The sequence below is a fragment of the Haliaeetus leucocephalus genome, unplaced genomic scaffold, assembly GCF_000737465.1.
Source record: "Haliaeetus leucocephalus isolate CR32 unplaced genomic scaffold, Haliaeetus_leucocephalus-4.0 Scaffold871, whole genome shotgun sequence".
Classification (NCBI taxonomy): Eukaryota; Metazoa; Chordata; class Aves; order Accipitriformes; family Accipitridae; genus Haliaeetus; species Haliaeetus leucocephalus.
In genome coordinates, this window is record NW_010973307.1 from 4,979,906 (window position 1) to 4,998,627 (window position 18,722).

The 18,722-nt window shown below is 52.2% G+C and overlaps 1 protein-coding gene across 1 annotated transcript in view; it reads left to right on the top strand.

Annotated features, from left to right (window-relative positions):
• The window catches only part of OTOF (otoferlin), a 105,825-nt gene that overhangs the window by 48,132 nt on the left and 38,971 nt on the right, over nucleotides 1–18,722 (top strand). The window contains exons 6-7 of the mRNA XM_010583195.1: nucleotides 15,883–15,956; nucleotides 18,500–18,626. Coding sequence (XP_010581497.1) covers nucleotides 15,883–15,956; nucleotides 18,500–18,626 — 201 coding nt within the window. The remainder of the gene's footprint in view (nucleotides 1–15,882; nucleotides 15,957–18,499; nucleotides 18,627–18,722) is intronic.

An 18,722-nucleotide genomic window follows, 5' to 3' on the forward strand; every position in this document is an offset into this window, starting at 1 on the left:
ATGTCTTTTTCAAAACTGGATCGCTTCCAGTTCACAGTGGGACCACATGCTGACCACCAAAGGAGCTGGCTCCAGACCTTACACCACCTTTGCTGTTGATCCATAGCCTGAAACTCACTGAACTTCTGCCTGGCCTCAGACTTTGCATTTTTGCACAGAAGCTCAGACCTGCGTGCAGGCAGATGTGGAGGTCTGGCCAGGTTACTAGCCAGGGTCACCTCCCTATGGTCACTTAGAGGTGGGGACGTCCTTATGTCCAGGGGCTGCCCAGGGAGGTATCCAGCACTCCAGGGAAAGCTGGTGGGGATGTTACAGCACTGAGCTGTTACGCAGCAGCGAGCAAGGGATGACAGATTTGTCTTCCCTTTGCCAGCCTGTGCTTTATCTCCCTCAGCAAAGCAAGACCTGAAAGCCCTGCCCCAGTGCGTGGTGCGCAGGGGCCACTCTGCCCTCGGTAGTAGGAACAAATCCTTCAGGGATGGCCATTTGCTCCCCATAAAGTCCCAGCAGGATTCCTGGCAAGAAAGTGCAGATGCAAAGCTCTTTTTGCTATTTTTCCTCCGTGACAAGGAAAAGTACCCAAGGGCCTGGAGCACCTCCCCAGCTCCCTGCTAATGATTCAGGCAGAGACAAATACAACACCAAGAAATAAGGCTGCAGTCAATAGACCTGCAGGAGGCAGTTTGTTGGAGGCTGCTGCCTCACTGAAAATATTCTTCTTAAAACACAGCTATGCTTCCACATGGCTTGACCCTTGCCTGCTGATGGATCCCTTGGGAGCCTGGGCTCATCCTCTGGTTGTACGCATGGTGCTTTCATGCAGTGTCAGCACCATTATTGGCATTTAACTTTGCCAAGACCGTGAACCAGTCGGTATTGGCATAGTCCAACTCCACCTCTGTTTTTTTTCCACCCCCTGGAACAGCTTTTAATTTTTGCCATCCAAATATGCGATGTCTTTTCTAAGCTACCTTCCCAGGCTCCCTCAAAGTTAAATGGAGAGCAGTGGGGCATCTTCACAGGCTGTTTGTCCCCCCCGTACCCAAGCTCAAGGCAAGTGGAGGATCCGCCATTCACTCTGCCTCTGCTTCACCAGTCAATGTGGGGGATCCTAGATGGAGAGGTTTACTCTCCACCTAAAGTTTAAATGTCTCAAGGTTAGCGAGACAATTCCCACCTCAGAAGTGCCTGCAGACAGTCCAAGTTGGCATTTTAAGGCATTGCAAGAACTGCTTTTATTATTCCACTAACTGGAACTGTAAGCTTGAGTATTTATTAAAGACAGGCCATTAGTCCCTTACTTCTGTTACAATTGAATGTTAGAGCTGTTACCAAAATTAGCAAGACTTTTAATTAGCCGAGTCCCACAGGGTGCTAATCGTGATCTCTTTATGACACTTCTTCATACGGGCTCCAGAGAGAGCTCCTGCGCTCCTGACACTCCATGGACCAAAGGAGTGGTGGGTGGAACAGATGGGTCCCTGTGGGCCGTCGTGGCTGGAGCATCCTCCCCAGGCACAGCATGGCCAGCTCCAGTTTTTTCTGATAGCTCTAATCATTTCGACAGCTCTTGTTATTTTGGCAGCCAGGAGCAAGGACTCCTGGTGCTCTGCATTTTCCCTCCAGCAGAGGAGGTGGGCTGATGGGCTCCTCTAGACCCCATTGCTCTCTGCAGCTTTGTGAGGAGGGGACTTGGAGACGGAGGTGCTGAGCTCTTCTCTCTGGGATCCAGGGACAGGACACCTGGAAATGGTTCAAAGCTGCATCAGGGAAGGTTCAGACTGGACATTAGGAAGCATTTCCTTACCAAGAGGGTGTTCAAACCCTGGAACAGGCTTCCTGGAGAGGTGGTGGATGCCCCAAGCCTGTCAGTGCTTAAGAGGCATTTGGACAATGCCCTTAATAATATGTTTCAACTTCTGGTCAGCCCTGAATTGGTCAGGCAGTTGGACCAGGTGATTATCGTAGGTCTCTTCCAACTGAAATAGTTCTGTTCTATTCTTTTCTATTCTAGTCTAGTCTATTCTGCCTTTGGCTTGGCTGGGGCCAAGGGCTCTGTCTGCATAGCAGGGCAGAAGATGAGAGCTGGACCTTGATCATCCACCCCAGGATGCCCAGGCAGGACCACCCCCTGGTCGGTCTGGATGGGTCCTGGCCGGGAGGGAAGAGGTTCCCACTGGCAGGCTGGGGTCCCTGCTTGTGGGAGTCACGGATGAGTGAGTATGTGAATAAACAGTTAGAGAGAGGGAGATGGCAGCAGTTGAGCAAACCTGTTTGAACGAGGCAGGTTTTTTCAGGCATAACGGGGCTAGCTGTGTCCATGCAAGCATGCAGCAGGAAGGGGAAGATGCAGGAAATATTGGTACGCTCTGCCCCATCTCTGGGTGGGGGAGGGTTTAGCCGCCTGCCCCCCTCCCCAAATCTGCACTGGGATCGATCCCCTTACAGATTGCACCTCTGAAGGTGTTAATGGCATTTTACCATTGACCATGTTTTCGGTGAGCTCCCCTGGTGCCAGGAGGATTTTGCATGGGAGGACACAATGCTCGGAGAAATGTCTGGGGCACTGTGCAAAGCTGAGCCTGGCTTGGGCTGTAGCAAACCTGTGCTGGAGTTTACCATGAATCAAACAAGGGAAAGAAAAGATGTTCCACATTCAGGCTTTTGAAAAGAATCACTTTGATGTGAACCATCCTTTTGAATCAAAGAAAAGGACTCGTTTTGTTTAATTTTTTTTTTGTTCATGTGAACAAAAATGTCCTGGCTCCTCTGGAAGGTCTTTACTTTTCCATCAGTTACAGATCCCAGACCCAAGACAAAATGGTACCAAAAGAATAAAAAGAAGAGAAAGCTTTGGTGTTGCCAGCTCTGCATTTCAAACCCAGGTTTCAGTGTGGCTGGGGAGGGCTCCTGCTAGACTCTCCTCTGGCCATCCTCATCCCCCCATCCCCTTCCCAGCGGCTGTGCCGAGAGTATCGCAGACCCGAGCATGCCCCAGGGTGTCCTTCCTCCAGCCCAAGGAACCCCCTGGACTCTCTGTCTTGCACAGAAGATGGACAGTTTGCAGCAGGGCAGCTGGACCAGGGTGCAGACAGCTGGATCTGGGCTCAGGAGCAGGCAGAGGAGCGGGGGGGAAGGACAAGAGAAGGGGGATTAACAAGGCATGGCCCCTTCTGTCCCTGAAGGTCCCAGGAGCAGCCTAAGGGATCATGGGCCAAGCCAGTATACAGCCCTGGGGACATGGAATCATAGAATCACAGAATGGTTTGGGTGGGAAAGGACCTGTCAAGGTCATCTAGTCCAACGCCCCTGCGATGGGCAGGGACATCTTCAACCAGATCAGGCTGCTCAGAGCCCCGTCCAGCCTGACCGTGAATGGTTCCAGGGATGGGGCAGCGACCACCTCTCTGGGCAACCTGGGCCAGTGTCTCACCACCCTCAGCATAAAAAATGTCAGCCAGTTGGAGATGAGACAAGGAGAAGGCAGCTGATACCACTGAGGAGGAGGAAAGCCATTAGCACCCCAGCTGAAAAAGCCCCCAGCAAGATGGTCTCACACATCGAAGTGCACTAAAGCAACATGGTTTGGGGAGAAACAGCCTCAACTGCAGAGACGCCACGCTGGGCCCTGGCTCCTACCCCTCAGGAGCAATCTGGTCCCTGTGAACGCAGCTCAGCACACAGGAGCAGCCGAGAAAGCAGGCTGTGTGCTGGGAACACAGGACTTGGGACAAAAAAGGGAAAAGCATCTGGTAATTCATCTTCCCTCCTTCCAGGCAGCCTCGCACAGGGTACAGCACCGACCCAACACAGTTTTTTCCAGCCTAAGCATCTTTTATTCACCCCAAGCAGAAAGGATGAGGGGAGGAAGGAGGTTGGGGTGTAGGGAACCAGTTCACTTTCACCCTAGTGTGGAGCTTGGCCAGCCAAATAGCCACAGAAAACCAGTCTGGGTCATGCATGGACCCTGCAGGCGCAGCCAGGAGTGGTGTGGGTGGCAGAGGGAGGATCAGCCCTGTGCAAGGTGGTTGTGGGTTTTCAGACATGCATGGAGTGGTTTGCTGTGTTGGTATGTTCTGAAGTTCTTCCTGTACTGAAGCAAATCATCCTGTTTTTAAAAACGCGGACACAATGGAAGAGCCCTCTGTCTCATATCACAGTGGTTTTTTTCCTCTCTCTCTGTAAATGCCCTAGCCTTGGAGACGATGCAGGAGAAGAGCAGCACAGCAGGTAAATACCCACATCAGCCCTGCTCAGATGGTGGCCCTGAAATCCTGCCTCTGCAGTGCTGAGACACATTCAAATTCTTGCTTTCCAGAGAGCGCTTCCTTAAATCCAGGTTTAAATGTCAAAACTTGGAGGCCCAGATCTGTCAAGTCTAGACAGGCTAGGAGCCCGCTCGCCCCACGCAGCGTCCATTTGATGAAGCAAGCCCGGACACAGGCAGTAGCACCTTCCCATCTCTTAGGTTGTTAGCATGGTTCCTGGCATGGCTTTGGCTCAGTAGATGTCTGGGATAGTTTGTGATAGCACAATGAATGTGATATGATAGACCAGGGACCACCCCCGACAGGTAGCCTGGATGCCATTTGCAGAGGGAAGGGACTTTACCTGTGGGACACAAGCTCTGTCATGGCCAGAGAATGAGCCCTGGTCCATTTATTTACCAATATAGGCGTATCCTTAGATTCCCTCTGTGGCCAGTAAAGAGAGATGGGCACTTCCAGAGGTGGTTCAGCGAGAGCAGGGACCCCGCTGGACTGCCAAAATTTGGATGGGATACAGCTGTGTATGTCATGGCTCCTGGCCACCTTGAAACTGAGATCCCAGGAAGCATCACCCGATAGCTGTTGACCTTGAAATATTCATGGGCAGGACAGAGCTCTGCAGCCGAAAGCAATCTGGTCATGGTGAATTATTGATGCTGTCTTTTCTTGTTTGTACCACTGGATCCAAGACATGTCTGACTGGGTTCAATCCTCTGCCTGCCACTAATTATCCCCGTGGGTCATTTGCTCCAAAGCTGGGGTCATTGCCAAGCACTGGAGTTGAACTTGGTGATGAAAATACCCATGACAGGAGTCTGGGAGAGGCAAGACTCCCTGCTTCTGTCAGGCCTGGGCACCTCGCTGGTCAGCCTGTGCTGGTCAATGGTGCAAACACGTTTGCTTAGTGCTATTGCTGCTCATGGTGGCTTTCCAGAGCTGCTGTGGCAATAGGGAGGTAGAAATTACATAGTGCTGTGAGGTGCATTCCAGCACCATCCTGCATGGTCCTAGGAAGCTCAGCAAGGTTCTCGCTACGATCCCAGTCTTCCTAGGTTGTGCCTATAGTCAAAGGAAAGAGGAATCTCCCAAGGGATGTTAACCCACATAGAATCTGACTCAGCCTTCGGATGTATGTCTCTCCATCTCAGTTCTCGTGGAAGACCAGTGTGGACAGTTCATAACCTCCATGTCCAAGTAGATAAGGAGGGTCCAAAATTGCTAACTCAAGTGTGGCATTTGGACACACATCTTAGGGGTGTCACACACCAGACCAGTGCCTCCATCAGCATAACCAGGCAAGTCTGGAGTCCTTTTCATCCTGAGCAAAAAAAAAGTGAAATGATCTCCCAAAGTCTGTCAGTCCCTGTTAACTTTCCCCCATCCTTTTTGCAACCCCTCCAAAGTATCATTAAATTGCTAGAAAAAAATGCATCCCGAGGACTGTGAAAAGCAGGAAAAGGGCTAGGAAAAGGTGTTCAAAGCACTGGACTGGGTGCTGCTGTAAGTCCCAAGGCAGAGCCTCCAGCAGCTTGAGATATTTCCTGGAAGCTGTTAGCACCTGTGATCTAGATCGACCCCAAACTGTTCCAGTGTAGGAGATCTTCCAGACCGAGCAGGAGCAATGGATGATGCTGGCTGTGCCAGGGTAGTGGCGGCTCTTGTGCCTTGTGCCAGAAGTGCAGACCCTGTCACCAGCCAGGTTTTTCCTGGGGACAGTGTGAGTGGAGCACCCTGGGCTGGGTGCACACAGCTGAAGTTACCATCCGTCAGCTGTCTTGGAGCACCCTGTGGCAGGGAACTGTGGCTTGGACACACCACCACCCCTCCTTGGAAGGGATGTCCCTTGTCAATGTTTCCCTTGCTGCTGGTGGGCTGCTTCAAGAAGCCTGACACTGGTATTCTATTTTTTTTTCTCTCTTTCTCTTTGGTGCCTCACTCAGGATTAAGTATAACGATGGATACAAGTCAGTAGCAAGGTACCAATATGTCGTGACTGGTGGGATCTTGGCTTTTGGGGGGGGGTTGCTCTCACCTCAGCCCATCCCAGTCACCCCACATCCCACAAATATGTGACTGCCCAGGCCTAAAGACACCCAGGATTTGGGATACAGGCCAATGTGGTTTAAGCTCCAAATCTTCCTTAATTCAAATTAATTCCCAAATCTTAAGCCAGGAGAGCAGGGTATGTGGTCCAGACCTGGGTGAAGCCAATGCTTCATGCATCAGCATCATGGCACTTCTCTGCAAGTGCAGGACAGCACACGTGAGTGTTCCGGAGCTGGACATGAAGCCTGGAAGGGAGGAAGAGCTGTACAGCAGCATACAAGCCCTGTGCTCCTGGAGCTTTCTGTGGGACCCAGCCACACCTGCAAAGCTCCTCCATGACACATTGCAAAAGAGAGGAGGGTCCTGTGGTCCCTCTGCAGCCGTATCCCACATAATTTGATGATGATCACCCCATCTGTAGGGCTGGTGGACTCCCAAAGGTGCCATCAGTAAGAATACATCTGTATAAGTAAATTTATCTGGCATGGGTGAGTCCAGGGCAATGATCCCAGCCCCAACACATCCCTCTAAGTCTGTTCATCATTGCTGCTGCTCAGTATATGGGGGAGGTGGAGAAGATGCAGAAGAAACCTGCAGAAGAGTGCTGTCCTGCCACCGGCAAGCAGGACCTGGGAGGTTCTGCAAAGAGCTGTGGGACAATGGCTCCTCGGTACCTCGCCACGCAGTGCTGGCCGAGGCCAGAGTCAGACCTTGCCCACTGGTGCGCATTGCCCTGAATGAACCTTCTCGGCATCAGCCCAGGAGGATCCTCCCAGGGGGTGGTGGCAGCCATTAGCCCCTTCCCCTGGCCTGGCCGGCTCCCAGGGACTGTGGGAGGGTATGTCTGTTTGGGTGGGTTTGTTTCTTCCTCACGTTCATCCTCCTGGCTGTGTCTCTTCCAAACAGCGAAGACCCTGAAGATCCCAGGTACTGGTCATGGTATCCCTGCTTCACTCAGGCTCTTTGGGCATGCTGTGTGCATGTATGTGACATGCGTGTTGGCGTACCAATCCCTGCATGGCATTTGGACCCAGGGAAAGGTCCTAACTGCTTCCTGCCCTCTTCTTAATGCGGGGCAGGGCTTTCTTGTATTCACCACATCTCCTCCTCCCCGAAGAGCAGGGCTTCTTTGTGTTCAGTCTGTTCTCTCCTATGCCCAGCAAGGACATGTTCCTTCTAGTCAGGGGCCTTCCAAGGGAGCTTCAAGGATAATATTTGTCTGTCTGCCTAGCTATCCACCCACCCGTTACCCATCCATCCATTGATCCCAGTGCAGTTCTCACCATCCACCGATCTGTCCACCTGTCCATCAATCCATCTCAATACAGTCCTATGCATCCATCCATCTTACTGCATTTCTTTCCATCCATCACTGCAATTCTCACCATCCATCTATCCATCCATCCATCCATCCATCCCAGTACAGGTCTGTCTATCTGTCCATTCATGCCAGTGCCATTCCATCCATCCATCCTACTGTGATGCTATCTGTCCATCCATCTATGCATAGCACCAGCCAGCCCAGTGCCATATGATTTATCCATCCACGCCCTTTTTCTGTCAGTTGTTCTATCTTGTTCATGCACTCTCTCTCCTCCCTCCTCATTCCAGCACCACCAGTACTGTCACTCTCTCTGTACCCAGTTCCCTGGATGCCAGTGGGTTAGGAAGTCCTGATGCAGCAAGATCTCCCTCTGGCATGCTTGCGAATTGGGTTTGGTTGATTGCTTGGTGCATGTCGCTGATGGGGGTTTTGAGGGGAGAAGGTGGGCAAGGGTCTTTGCCACTGCAGCAGGATGAATCGTGTCTGAATGAATTGCTCTTTGTGATTGCAGAGCTAAGGCTAAGGGGAAAGAGAAAAGACATCTCATGTTACCATTCAGGTACCCTGACTCCCCCATCCCTGACTCTGCCCATGCTCACTTTCCAGCTCCAGCCCCTAGCCCTTCACAGCAGTGTTACTGCATCCCCCTGAAACGGCTGCAGGGCAGGACCACAAGTTCTTCTGTGCTAGTGAGAATGCTTAAGACCAAGTCGCTTGAAGGCATAAAATGAGAATTCTCTGGTGGTGCCAGTAATGGGAAATCTGTGCCCTTTTCAGGCACCCACAGCGCAGACTGTGGCTGTCTGGAGTCAGAGAGGCAACTTTTGCAGTGAGGGTTGGAGTGGAAGGGGCAAGGGGTAGAGGAGGGGAGGGAGAAAGAGTAATCTGGTGTTAGCTGCTCCACCAGGCCCTTGGAGAAGAATCTCTGGATCTCTCATGTAGTGCAATCAGCTTGTTCAGCCAGGCACTGATGATCCAAGTACCCAGGACCAGAAGCACCACGCGTTGCTGCATAGGGGAGCCAGGAGAGCAGAGAGTCGCAGGAGGAGGGAGACCCTCAGAGCAAGAGGGCAGCCACTGCTGTGTTCCTGCATCCCTCATCCAGACCACATGTACACCAGTGAAATGAACAGGGAAAGGATGCAGGCTCAAGCACTGCCCAGTCCCACCCACCTGAAAATATTGCTCCCCATCCCAGCATGGGGGAAGACCAGACAGTCTGGCACTCCCAGGGCAGTTCGGAGGGGCACTGGTGGGGAGGGAGAGTTTCCCAGCCCTGCTGTGGCAGGGAAGGGTCTCGCACCAGTGAGTTGCTCGGGGAGATGCAGATGCTCATCCCTGCAGCGATGCAAAGGGCTTGTGTGTTCAGACCCAGATGAACCAGCCACACTGTGGGGTGAGATGGTGATGAACCATGGCTTTGCAGGGAGCTCAGACCACATCCACGAGCTGCAGGAAAAAGCACGGAGTGATTTAAATCCTCTCCCTGCACTGGGCAAGGGCACTAGGGCAGCTTTTACAATGCAGATGAACCAGCTGAGGTGCTGGCATCGGTGTTTGCTTGCTCCCGTGGCAAGCTCAGCTGGCAAGGGAATAATTTCTGCTGGTTTGCTCTCAGAGCAAGTGTCTGTGCAGGGAGAGAGCAGGACTGCTTGTTTCAGAAGCAGCTCCTGGATGGATTTCCTTGGCCGTTTTCCAGCCCAGTCTCTAAGCTGATCCCTGGCCACGCTGGGCTGAACAGGAGGACCCTGCTCTTCCCAGACTCCCACCCACCACTGGGTCCTGCCCCCTGTCTTGTGCTGGAGCTCGTCTTCTGGACTTCACCTCTCTAAAAACCCATCCAGCAACACATCAAACTTTTTTTTTTTTTTTCTATGTGGTTTTCCAGCAGCTAAGTGCACAGGGAGCTGGAGCTTCATGCTCTGAAGCCATCCTCCTGCCCCACGTCCTCAGCACAGACACGGCCAAAGGGTGAAACAGAGTAACAAGCTGTAATTAAAAAACAACCCTCCTAATTACTTTCTAGAGCTGGTTAATTGCTTTCTCCTCCGTGCTTTGTTGGCGCACAATGGGGGAGATTAGCCAGGGAAGAAAGAGTGACTGGGGGGGCAGGACACGAGAGAGAAAGGCGGGAGCCATGAGAGAAGGAAAACAGGTTTAAAAGCCAGAAAGCAGAGACAGAGCAGGGGTCTGCAAAGTGAACCAGGGAGGTGAGGAGTCGGTCCTGCGCGGTATCGGGGCAGGAGGACGCAGAGGCGGTCTGGACAGGGATGAGGACCCCCAGATCCAGCCCATCTCCTCCAGCTGAGTCCTCTCTGGAGGGAGGACATGAATACACCTTTGTGGGAGGTAAGGAAGACCGCTCCCCTCTACCAAAAAGGAGAAGCAGCCTCGCCTCCTGCCCCGGCAGCATCCCCAGTCTGTGCACGCACCCACTCCTGCGTGTGCACGCACAGACAGCTGTAGCTGCTTTACTGGCCCCATACACGCATCCAGTTAATGCCCGTCACCTCCAGCTCCTGGAGTGGGGAGCTGCGGTTCCCCTGAGCCCCTCTAGCCTAGCAAAGGGTCATGCAGAGATGTTATCCACCTACATTACAGATGTGGGCAGGACAGGGGTGTTTGCGGTCAACCCTGCTGAGGAAGGTTGCCCGTGACTGCAGCCTGGGGATGGGGCACTTGGAGCACTTGTGAGGAGCAGGGAAGCTACAAGGGAAGAGCAGCCTCTTCTGATTTTGTGGTCTGATTTGAAGCACTTGAAGTGCACTGAAGCTTGTTTGCCTTTTGTTCCCTTGATGCATGGCCACCGGCTCCAGCAAAGGCAAAGAGAAGACGAAGGAGCACAAGTAGGTTCGCTCTCCCTGCTCCTTCTCCTCCTTGTTTCCAGCTTTCCTAGCTTATGTCGTGGCTGATCCCGTACATGGTGTGCTCTCCCTTTCTCTAAAACTGAGCCTGTCAGCCCTGGAGGAGCTTGGGTCTCTTGGATGTGTGGCCTCAGGCTTCAGAGTCTGCAGGGAATATTTACCTACAGCAAAAGCCAAATGTAAAAGACAGGCTTGGAGCAGTCTCTGGCAGCACTGGAAAGGAACTGTGAGGCCTCAAGAGAAGCCTGGCTCCCATCAGGTTTGGATGGGTCCTGGCTGGGGGGTGAGCTTCCCAGCTTGGGCATGGACAGCTTGGCCAGGGGTCAGGGCAGGAGAGGGTCTGGGTGCAGGTCATCAGCACAGGGCTGGGCAAATGGGACTTAGCACCAGCTTTACAGCTCCTGTGCCCACAGGTCAGGCTGCCACATCATCCATGTAGACAAGTTTCTTCAGCTCCTGCCTTTCTTTTATCCGCAGCTGCTTGCATTGATGCCAGAGCGGGCTGTGTCTGAGCTCTCTCCCAACAGCAGCATCCTCCAGCTCTCTGGCTGAGCAGATCTGCTGAAATTTAAGCTCGAGTCTCCTCGAGCACAGGCTAATCTCCTGTTGTCCAGGGGATGATCCCTGCAGTCACGGCAGGGCAATTCCCAATCAGCGAGGTCCCTTCTGGCTCGTGTTTATTGCACTGCAGCTGAAGGACCAGTTTAGGGCAGTATCTTACTGATGGACTCTTCTGATTAATGGTGTAAAGCAAGGAGGCAGACATGAGGTGGGGAAAGGAGAGAAATGCCTTCAAGCAGTCAGCAGGGAGAGGGCAGACTCAAGAAGAGATGGGAAGAGATCGCCCTGCACCAGGCAGCCTGGCCTTTGCTGGCTCCCCTCCCCAGTTTGGCTGTGTGGGGAAGGGGGAGAGGCAGACTGGGTCTGAGGGTCAGGGTCTTCCCTGGGCTCAAGGGCGGTGTGTGCAGGATGACCCTGTGGGGCTGGCAGTGGGGTCTGTCCCCAGTACAGGCAGGAGAACTGGAAGCCTACTTAGCACAGGGGCGATGGAGGCAGCACCTGCCTGACGGGCATAATTCCTGCAAAGAACTGAGCCTTGGAAACCGTGTTCCCTGCTCCCAGCTCCCCAGTAAAAGGCAATGATTAAAATGTCCTTTTTAGCCATGAATAATTAACCAGTAACCTGCAACCATATCATTAACTAGAAGCTGGTCAGGAGAAAGCCTGCTTCCACCTCTCTGACCTTGTCTCAAAATCTGTCTGTCCCTCCGTGCTCCCCTCCTGGAGACCCACACGGGCAAAACCCTAAAGGACAAAGCCAAGTGCTTCTGGGAGCAGCAAACCAAACAGATGATGTGTGCTTTGGCATCAACTGAAGAGAATTCATCTGCTCAATCCTGTATTAGACACAAGAAAATCCAAGGGGAGAACGCTGTGGGAGGCTGCGTGGAGACTCTGGTGTCTAATACAGGCTCAAGCTTGTCTGGAGGCTTGTCCCTGCTTGGGAACAGAGTCAAGGTGTTCAGTCCTCCACCCCCAAGCTTGCAGGAACCCAGTCTTGACCCTGCTGCCAAATTGGGTTGCAACAGGCCAGCAGCTTGCACTGTTTTGGAGGGGAGCCGGCAGGTGGGCAGCAGCATCCTCTCCAGCATGTCAGTTCTTTAGGAAACGAGGCTAAACCCAGGCTTTGGCAAAGGGCGGGGGGGGCTCTTGGTGCCACCACACAGCCTGTGTCGGCATCTCAGGTTCGCGGGTCCTCATGTAATATTCATGTGGGGACGGTGTCAGCTCTCTGCCAGTGCCGGCTTCCCATCTGCACCCTCGGATGCCTGGCAGGACCAGCGGAGGGGTTGGCACGACCCCTGTTTAATGCTGCAAAGACCCTGCTGTGCCCAGAGAGGAGGCTTGGCCGGGGTCCCCATCCCCGCTCCGTCCCAACCGGCACGTGGGGCACGGCTCTGCCCTCGGCACTGGGATGGCCGCTCCACCCTAGACGTGCCGCTGGGCGCTCTCCGGTCTCGGCTGAGCTCTTCCAGCATCTCCTTCCTCCTGGGGGAAGCCAAGTCCTGGACAGCCAGCGGGTGAAGGTAGTACTCCCACGGGATGGGAAGGAGGGGGGTGTATGGGACGTGTCAGTGCTCACTTGGCTTGGAAAAGGTGACAGATGGGGCTTGGGAAGGGGCTGGGGAACAAGGGTGAGCTGCTGGGCATCTGCCTCCAGAGCATCTGGGGTGGCTCCTTCCTCATCCTTCACTTACTTCTTCCCTTCTCCTCAGCACGTATCAAGTATGCTGCCAAAATCCACCTTCTTTTTTCTTTTTTCTTTTTTTTTCTTCCTTTTTTTTTCCTTCTTTTTTTTTTCTTTTCTCAGTGATGTTCAAACTCTGTTGTTTCCTAGATATTTGCCTCCCTGGGACTCCAGTCCACTGCAATAATACCAGTAAGGTGAAGGAAGGAGGCAGTACCAGATGTTGTGGGCTGTGAAGAGCAACAGGGAGTTGTGGCCAAGATGCAGGCGTGGGGACAGCACCTGAAGTTTTATGCCACTGAGGGACCTTGTGCCCTCTGGACTCAGCTCTCTGAACCAGCTAGAGCTGAGGCTCGTTTTGTGGATGTGCTAGAGGCCATTTCCCATTTCTGGGGCCTCTTCTGCAGCAAAACTACCTTTGGGGACATACGAGAGGCTCCTGCAGCCGATGTCCCCAGCACATTTACTGAGGCTCAGCTGGCAGCGAGGGGTCATCGCTCCGGGAGGGGATGGGGTTGACACCAGCTCCCACGTGCATCCCTCTGGAAGGAACTGGGTTGGGCTGGTGCTGCTGGGACGGGTCTCAGTGCACGCTGCTTGGCCCAGGGGCTTAATCCCAGTCTTGTTCCACATGGCCCAAAACCAGCTTGATCATTTTACTGATAGGGGCATCGGATGCTGTGCTAACAGGACCCAATGCATCCTCAGTGCCCACACAAGTACCTTGTTATTTTGGGTCCTGGTAGACGACCAGCACTGCCAGTGTCTTCCCTGCAGAGTCCTACTGGTTCCATCACCAGCTGCTCTTCTGCTTTGTTTTATTTCCCAAGGAACCTCGGAAATTCCCAGGACAGATACAGTGATTTTATCACTAACCATCAGTGAGAAAATTGCCTGCATGCCAGCTCTGGGGCTGGTGGGATTTTTTTTCCACCCTCCATTTTTAAGAAATTAATTGGAAAGAAAGGAATGTAATGTAACTGACCCTGGAGGTATGTTGTCTTATGGAGGGGCTGTGTGTCTGCTGGATTTCCCACAGCTGATGGAAGGAAACTCAGTGATGGAGAGTGGTCTTGGAGCAGAGTTTCACAGCCTGAGCTCTTATCACAGCATTTGCTCATAAAAAAATGAGTTTGCAAATAGCTTGAAAGTGTTACTTCCCCCGTAGCACCTCAAGGCAGGTGTTCCCTGGCAGGATTACAGATACAGAAATCTAGCCCTCATCTTTCCTCCTATCTGTTGAGAAACTGCCCTTTCACTGAGGATCCTGTGAATTAATCACAGCTATCAGAGACTGCCTTGAGGCCCAAGCATTGCTTTAGTCCCAATTAAACCTCAGCTATAAATAGTTCCTGTATCTTATGCTGGCCTTCTGCCCTGATTGAATTCCCCCTTACTTGGTGAATACATTATCCTCCTATTCTCCTTAATTTTCTTCTCATTTGCTCCGGTTCTGTCAGCAGCCTGCAAACTTCCAGTTGTTATTTAAGAAAACAAATGCATCAGGCTGGCTGCAATGCCAGGACTTCTTTGTTTTGCAAAAAAAAAAAAAAGGTGCAGCTTCATCCCTTGGGCCCAGCCAGATGTGATCAAAGCTGAGACTGGGGGATCCCACAGTTTCTGTGCTGTTGCCTGGCTTGTGGGCAGCACGTCCCAATCCTGCTACATCCAGGGCTGGTGCTGAGCCCTGGCTCCCCTGTCCTGGCAGCCAGCTTGGAGGTGAGGTCAAGGCTGGAGGTGAGGTCCCCCCTTGCTTCCAAGCTGGCCCAAGAACATGTCCATCCAAGCTGCAAGGCTTCTGCAAAGAGCAACACTTTCAGGGAATGGGAATTTCCAAGCAAAAAAATTCCCCTTCAGCTTTACCACCTTCTGCTTTTGGGACAGTCACAGGCCATTGCCTTCAAGTCTCTCTCCAACTCTTTGCTCTTTAATATCAGAACAGGGTTATCGCATGGTCTGACTCGTACTTCTTGCTGGTTTCAGTTTTACAGACACTGTGGAGGTTCTTTCCTACTGAGGTTTTCAGCTGAATCTTCAGGCTAAAAATCCACATCACATCCAGACTGTGTAACTTTCACTGGGGTAACTCAGAACCTCCCACCTCTTTGCAACAGCAGCACAGACTTACCTCCAAATACAGGGAACAGTCTCCTGAAAATATCTGCAAGGCTTTTATGGTCTTTAACAATACCTGCCCGTTTGCTAGATCTGCATTTGAGAGCAATCCAGGTTGCAGTGCAGAAATCCTATCGTTTACTGAATGCTGTATTTGTGTATATTTGCTGTACGTGTATGTAACAAATGCCAAGTAACGTAGAAGTCCAGACTGTCAATGCACTTGTTGTTGCATGGGCTGATTTCTGAGCTGGAGTAACCGTCCCAGCCCCACTGAAGCATTTGGAGCTAGAAGTTCTACTTCTTAAAGTTGTCTTGAAATGATGGCTATTTTTAGAAAGCAACTGACAAGCCATTTGCAAACCATTATTTTGTCAGACAATCCAGCCCAAACTGCCCTCAGTGAATTTGACCCCTGCCTAGATTCAGACAAGGAGCTGAGACTGACCTGGTACTGGTGTTTACCATGCTGGAAGGGGGAAAATCATGTTGCTGCAATGGGCTGCTGAAAAACTTTAGGATCTGCATAGGTTTGCTGCTGATCTAGCCAAAGAGGTTATTGATTTTTCACAGCAGGGTGCTGGGGGAAGTGGTTGGCTGTTTTCATTTTTAATAAATGGTTTTAGGTAACTGGGGAGCAGTTGCACAAACAGGTCGGGAGAGATGAGAAGTCTGTGCGCAGCCGGGCCCAGCAGCAGAGACAGGAGGCACAGGTCTCAGGGAAGAGTTTGCTGGCTGCTAACACTGTGCTCCAGCTTTGTGCTTTATTCCAAGTCAGGGCATTCCCTGAGGCAAAAAAAAAAGAGACCCAAGACTCAACGGCAGTGCATTTAGCTGCAGTCTTGACTCTGCCCTGTGGCATGTTTGCAGCAGCCCCCGCTTAGTCTTTCAGCTGATATTTCCTCTCTTGCTTTTGAGCTGTGAAAGACTCCTCCTGTTCCCACTCCCAAGTCCCAGAAACAGCATGAAAAATACAGGAATTGATGGGGTTTTTTATTTCTCCATCTCTTCTTCCAGAGCCGGGAAAGGAGTTTTTTCAGCTATGAAGCTTGGCAAGACGCGCCCTCCAAAGGATGACCATCGGAAACAAGGTACGTTGCTCCTGGGAATAGGTTGTTCCCTGCTCCAGTGCTGCTTTTTGGCTATCTTCCACATCCCAGGAAAGCACCTGAGAGACCCCGTGGAATTACACAATCACAGAATGGTTTGGGTGGGAAGAGACCTTTCAAGGTCATCCCCCTGCCATGAGCAGGGACACCTTCCGCTAGTCCAGGTTGCTTGGAGCCCCGTCCAACCTGACCTTAGATGGTTCCAGGGATGGAGCATCCACAACCTCTATGGGCAACCTGAGCCAGTGTCTCACCACCCTCAGTGTAAACAATTTCTTCCTTATATCTAGTCCGAATCTGCCCCCTTTCAGTTTAAAACCATTAGCCCTTGTCTTATTGCTACAGGCCCTACTAAAATGTCTGTCCCCGAAGTGGGTCATGTCGGGCACAGCCAGTCAGTAACTCGGGGATTAGCCAGGGAGCATTGGGTGCTTGGGAGGAGAGCTGGAGAGAGGGTCTCCACAGGGGAATGGGAAGTAGAAACTGATGGAGAGAGTCTCCAGCTGAAGGCTTGGCCGGGTATCACCCACCTTGTGATATCCCACCTGTGACAACCCCTGGGACTCATGCAGGCAGCTTCTGGATTATGTTGAGGGGACGACCTGCAGACGTGATAACGCAAAGCAGGATTTAGCCCTTGCACCTTGCTGGTTGCGTGGTGCAGCAGCAGCAGCACCACGAGAGGAAGGGCTCAGCTGCTGCGGGGCTGCCGGTCCCCCCGGGCTCAGCACCGCAGCGGCGTTGACATCGGACGCCTTTCTGGAAATGCACAAGAGGGTCAGCGATCGGAAATTCGTTGTTGTTTCCATTCAGAGCAAAGGATTGAGTTTCAACAGCAAAGAAATGAGGGAACACATGTTTGTGAGCAAGGACAAAGCATTGCTTTGGATAATGTTTCTGGGCAAATCTCCACTGTTTTTCAGCCAGGTTTGAGGGTAGGAAAAGGGAATTTGGCCTGGGACACCAGTGCAGGTAGAAGCATTCGCAGCCTGTGGGAAGGCATGGCATTGAAACCTGGGTGGCCTCCCTCTCTCCCCAGTGCCTGAGCGTTCATCTCGTGCTTAAAGCTTCACGCAAGACCATGGGGAAAGCATCTGGGATGCAAAGGCAGGAGCAGGGTGCACAGTCAGGTAGTAGAGTGCCGTCACAGACGGGGATTTACCCGCGGTCAGGGAATGGCTGCGCCGCAGCTGCTGTATTGCGTGGTGTGGTCAGTGCTGCACAGCTGTGGAGCTCCTTCTTCCACCTTCCCCAGGCTTTCCCACACCTCACCGGGGCTCTGCTCTCTTTACACCACCCTCCTCTCTCAGCCTCCGTGCTGGCTCAGTTGTGATTCCTACCCTTGGTCTGGCCAGCTGGTGATGGGACGAGCTGGATGTGTCGCACCCTCTGCCTCTTGGCCAAGCCAGCAGCCCTCTTCTGCCATGGTCTGCTTTCCTCCCATAGACTGCTGGTCCTGCTCAGGTCGAAAGACCCACTAAATCACCGAAAACCAAGCTGGGAGGATGCGAGTCTGTCCGCCCACCCACACGTGGCAACATCGAACCCGCTTAGGTCCTTAGCAGCTGGCGTGGCTCTGACTCAATCTCAAAAACTCCCAGCTGCGTTGAGGAGCCCCTTTCCCCACCCAACCTGCAGCAGTGCGTCTTCTCCACCCTGATGGAGACCTTTTCCTAACACCCGGCCTAGATCTCCCTCACTTCATCAGAAGTCCATCTTATCTCACAAAACCAATCCAGACTATGGTGAAAAACCTGATTTCTGCTCTCCTGGAGCAAGCTACAAGCTTGCCTAGGTTAGTAAAGAGACAGGGAACCTGTTTCCCAGGAGCAGTGTCTGTGCTGTATGAGTGGATTCATACAGCCATGCCACCAAAGCAAACCAGTGACCCGACAACTCTACTGATGTTTCTGTCCCAACAGAAAAAAATCATTGCTGCTTTGTGGTCATTTCTTGACCAGAGCAAAGGCAGGAGGAGCAGGCATGACATGCACACGGGTTGTGCACAGGAAAGGAGTATCTATCTCAGCAACTTCTTCCAATAGAGACGCAGACCAGTGGACTACACAGCTGTGTCTCAGTGCCAGTGGAATCTGGGGTCTTCACTCTCCCTGCAGAAATTTTTCTCCTTGGGAAATGACCCCCTTCTCCTGTTTTTTCAGACCTCTCTACCCAAAAGCTAGACAGTTGGTTGTCTTTGCAACTGCTCTTCTGGTAGTTAGAGCGGCAACACATGCTCAAATGCTCTTTCACCCCTTGAGGTCTGGTGTGTTTGTCATTTTTGGATTTGTGCCTGCACAAAGCCATACATGGGCATGCTGCCCAGGCAGAATAATGTGTCACAGGAGGCAATACCTCTTTTTTAATCCCTTTTTAGACCAGGTTGATTGTGACCTGACCTGGTGACCATTGTTCTTTGTATTATCAGGTGAGGTTGATAGGACATATTGGTTACCTTTCTCTTTGCCTTTAATTATTCACCGAGTGGAAACAATAAGAGACATTCTTTTGTCTCCTTTATGCAGATGAACCTGCTGTTTTGGAGGCAGAAGACCTGGACCGAAAAGCCATGAGACAGGGAGGCAGACTGGAGCCAGACACCATCTCCTTGGCCTCCGTCACAGCTGTCACCACCAATGTCTCGAACAAGAGGTGAGGTCCAGATGTGAGCTTGTGCAAACCAGGAGGTGAGGGCACGCTGGCAGACACCCCACAACCGTGTGTTCTCAGGGTTTTTATTCCTCAGAT